Consider the following 4713-nt stretch of genomic DNA (forward strand, 5'->3'; position numbering starts at 1 on the left):
GGGTGGGGGGGTGGGGGGGGGGGGGGGGGGGGGGGGGGGGGTGGTGTAGGTTGGGGAGTGGTGGGGTGCGGAATCTCATACAAGCCTATAAAATTCAAGCAGGACTAGACTAGGTAAATGCAGGAAAGATATTCCTGCTGACTGGGGAGTCCAAAACACAGGGGTCTCAGTGTAAGGTTATGGGATAAGCCATTTAGGATTGAGATAAAGAGAAATCTATTCACACAGAGTGCTGAGTCTTTCAAATCATCTGGTCGAGGTCAAAGCATTCAAATATTTTCAAAAAGGATTTTGAATGACCTATTGCCATTCCTATTTTCTGCGTTTGTCATTTTTATGGTAAATGTTATGTTAACAGTTTTAACCGGTAACTAATGTCTTTTTATTTGGTATCTAATTTCATGTTAATTGTAGTTATGGAATATGAATATAAAATCAGAATATGGTGGATTTTAACTTTAAAAATGGCTTGATTATCATAGCTACAGTAAGGTATACATCAGAGAATCTACCTGTATTCATTCCCAACAAAAAAAAATGATGTTTAAATTATTCTGAAATTGAAATAGCTGGACCTTTGCCAAGCAAACAAGCAAAATCAACGGTTCAACAGTATTCGACAGTCTAAATGTTATAGTAAAATGATACATAAAAAAAGTACAAGTGAATACAGAAAACATTCGCAACTGTTTCTAGAAAGCAATTACACATTTCAGTTCTGATACTGAAAAGTATTTGGTTATATGTGGAACAAATTAAAAAAATCAATGTGATTGCTATTAAGAAAATAAGGTTTTTTTTAAAAAAGCAACAGCTTCTCTCTCCACAGACATTGCCAGAATATTTCTAGCAATTAACATTTTTTTCCTGAGACTATTATAAAAACACATTTCCTCAATTACAAATGATATCAAATTAAGAACCACCTTCATTCACTGGCCTTTTACAGAAAAACAAGTAAGGTCATTATCTAGTAAAGTATGCATACATGCCAAAGACCAAAGCTTTTATGAAAAACCTTTAGTTTGCCCCACTAATTCCATATTTCTTCTGTAACTTTTATTGTCTATGCATGTGTTCTGCATTATCAGAGTTTACATAAGCCCAAACAAGGACTGAAGGCATGGAGGTACGATAAGAATGAAAGCCCAAAGCCAGAGATATCTACCATATTATTCTACAGATCAATTAGTATCCATTTTAACACCGGAGAGATTATCTTTTCACATAATCTAAATAAAATGCTGAACCAAGTCCTTTCTCCGCCATATTTTAATTTAGTAATGATTGCTGTTTGATTCACAAAAATTACTGAAGGACACAAAGGCCTTTGAGTTTTGCATTTTTATTCAACAGGTACCTTCTCATGATTGTTTCACAGCGGGGACGATTTATATTGCATAGAATATTTATAAGAGTTATGTTAATGGAAGAATTTTTGCATGTTAATTTTTGGAAAAAATTGCATGCTTGTTAAAAAGAAAAGCTTAAGACATTTACCTTGTTAATTTTAATTTATGCTTTGCATGCTTTAGGAGAAAGCTGAAGGGAGAAGGAGCATATTCAGTATGAATTCTGAACAGATAATTACTCTTCCTTAATTTTTGAAAGCAGTACTAGTTTTGCATTGCTGCTAATCTACAAAAATTACATCAGTTGGTTATTGTATGAAGTCCAAGAAAGAAAGAGAGTGTTAAATAATTCGAATAGTCCAAATTCTTTGCTAGGCTTTAGTTCAACACTATCATTAGCAAAAGGCCTCAACATATAACTTTATAATGATGAGGGCATAGAAGTGAAAATAGTAAACATAATCTGCATTCACTACAAATACTTCCTCACACTTGAACACAACTCCTCTGCAGACAGGTGGTCAGGAAAGCATTTTGCCTTCTTCTAAAGAAGGAGGATATCACAAGTTTTTTGGTTCTTAATTACTTTCATCGACAATTGCTTTTTACAATACTTACTCTAAATTGGCCTCCATTTCCATCATCTAGTTCCAGTATGTAACCTTCTGCTTGAACCAATGAGAGTGGTGGCTGCTTCCAGGACAATGTAGCACTGTTATTGCGAGTACAACATTCCTCCAGCTGCAGAATTGGGGCTGATGGCACTGGAGAGGGAGCTAAGTATAAATGAGTATAACTGGTGCTTCTAGAAAGTTACAATGTACTTTTAGCTTAAAATCTAAATGTGATTTAGTGTTCACCTCTATATATGTTCAATTCAATATGCAGGGACAGTAGCTGGAATTTTCACACTTCATGAAATTGTCCTTTGTTACGAATCTACCTAAAAGCTATGCAAGAAAGTCAAATACTTGTATCCTTCATCCTCTTTTCTCTTGGAAGCACAGCTCATTACCCAAGCCAATTGGTGTAAATCAAAGTACATCAAAACTGCTTTTTATGCTGATCCAAGAGGGTGCTTATGGCACTGTCCCCTCGCAAGGTGATCTCATGTATCTGATGCCAGCTTCAAATATAAATTTACAGGATTTGCTGAAAGAAGTTACCAGGAAGAATCAGGGAACACTGTCTTCCTGATGACTGATCCCAATAAATCAATGAAACTTACACTGGGTTGCTGTTGATGCAATGTAGGAAGCTTAATTTTGACAAATGAATTTTTTATTCATGCTCATATTCTATTCCACAATGCATTACTTCAAAGTGGCAACTAAATTTCCACCTCCTAATGCTGAGAAATTCCTTTTATTTTGGCCTGCAGCTACAATTCTGTTTCCTCCTCTTTAGTGAAGGAGTGTCACTAATGTCAAATCAGCTGCTGCATTAACTTTCAGCATCACGTACAACTTATAACAATTTTATTACCAATCTAAAAAAACCTAACCTATAGGAAACATTTTATTTCATTACAGTTGATAATACAAAAATGTTGGAACTTTTAAGTCTTCGTAACAATGTAAAATGTTTCATCAAGTTTTACGTTTTCATCAAGCTTTGCAAAAGCAAAGATCATTAAATATATTTAAGGCTGTGACAGACAAATTTTTGATCTCTTGGGAAGCTAAAGCATGTCAGGACTGGCAGGAAGTTGGAGTTAAAACCTGAGGTCACCATGACGACATTAAATGGGCAAGAAGGATTGCTAGGCCACATGGCCTACTCATGCTTTTATTACTTGTGTTCTTGTACAGATAGTCATAAAACTAGAAAGACAACTGTGAACTCTGAGCAAACTACAATTAGCAATCTGTAAAAAACTGCTTTATAATCTATTTCATGAAAGAAAAATGCCTTATTACCCTGGAGCAAGATATCCCAAGTTTAGGAGAGCTTGGAAAATTAATTACAGTAGTTTTCAACAGCTGAGAAGCCATGCCAAAGCATAGATAAGACTGCTGAGGTTCTCCAGAGAACAAAAAAAACTAAAAATGGCATTCAATAAGCCAGGCAATTAACAGAGATAACAAGGTGTAGAGCTGGATGAACACAGCAGGCCAAGCAGTATCAGAGGAGCAGGAAAGCTGACGTTTCGGGCCGAGACCCTTCTTCAGAAATGGGGGAGGGGAAGGGGGTTCTGAAATAAATAGGGAGAGAGGGGGAGACGGATAGAAGATGAATAGAGGAGAAGATAGGTGGAGAGGAGACAGACAGGGCAAAGAGGCGGGATGGAGCCAGTAAAGATGAGTGCAGGTGGGGAGTTAGGGAGGAGATAGGTCAGTCCATGGAGGACGGACAGGTGAAGGGGGCGGGATGAGGCGAGCAGGTAGGATATGGGGGTGGGGCTTGAGGTGGGAGGAAGGACAGGTTAGGGAGGCGGGGATGAGCTGGGCTGGTTTTGGGATGCGGTAGGGGGAGGGGAGATTTTGAAGCTTGTGAAGTCCACATTGATACCATTGGGCTGCAGGGTTCCCAAGCGGAATATGAGGTGCTGTTCCTGCAACCTTCGGGCGGCATCGTTGTGGCACTGCAGGAGGCCCAGGATGGACATTTTGTCTGAGGAATGGGAGGGGGAGTTGAAATGGTTCGTGACTGGGAGGTGCAGTTGTTTAGTGTGAACCGAGCGTAGGTGTTCTGCAAAGCGGTCCCCAAGCCTCCACTTGGTTTCCCCAATGTAGGGGAGGCCACAACGGGAACAGCGGATGCAGTATACCACATTAGCAGATGTGCAGTGAACATCTGCTTGATGTGGAAAGTCTTCTTGGGGCCTGGGATGGGGGTGAGGGAGGAGGTGTGGGGGCAGGTGTAGCACTTCCTGCAGATGCAGGGAAAAGTGCTGGGTGTGGTGGGGCTGGAGGGGAGTGTGGAGCGGACGAGGGAGTCACGGAGAGAGTGGTTACTCCGGGAAGCAGATAAGGGTGGGGAGGGAAAAATGTCTTTGGTGGTGGGGTCGGATTGCAGATGGCGGAAGCGTCGGAGGATGATGCGTTGGATCTGGAGGTTGGTGGGGTGGTACGTGAGGACGAGGGGGATTCTGTTTTGGTTGTTATTGTGGGGTGGGGGTGTGAGGGATGAGTTGCAGGAAATGCGGGAGACACGTTCGAGGGCGTTCTCAACCACTGAGGGGGGGATGTTGTGGTCCTTGAAAAACAAGGACATCTGAGATGTACGGGAGTGGAACGTCTCATCCTGGGAGCAGATGCAATGGAGGCGAAGGAATTGGGAATAGGCGATGGCATTTTTGCAGGAAGGTGGGTGGGAGGAGGTGTATTCTAGGTAGCTGTGGGAGTCGGTGGGCTTGAAA

At 40.9% G+C, this 4713-nt stretch overlaps 1 protein-coding gene across 1 annotated transcript in view; it reads right to left on the bottom strand.

Moving 5' to 3' along the window:
• The window catches only part of trim9 (tripartite motif containing 9), an 81394-nt gene that overhangs the window by 28071 nt on the left and 48610 nt on the right, over window positions 1–4713 (bottom strand). Inside the window, exon 3 of the mRNA XM_048600111.1 lies at window positions 1971–2128. Coding sequence (XP_048456068.1) covers window positions 1971–2128 — 158 coding nt within the window. The remainder of the gene's footprint in view (window positions 1–1970; window positions 2129–4713) is intronic.

This window comes from Rhincodon typus, chromosome 8, assembly GCF_021869965.1.
Source record: "Rhincodon typus isolate 14 chromosome 8, sRhiTyp1.1, whole genome shotgun sequence".
NCBI classification, from domain to species: domain Eukaryota; kingdom Metazoa; phylum Chordata; class Chondrichthyes; order Orectolobiformes; family Rhincodontidae; genus Rhincodon; species Rhincodon typus.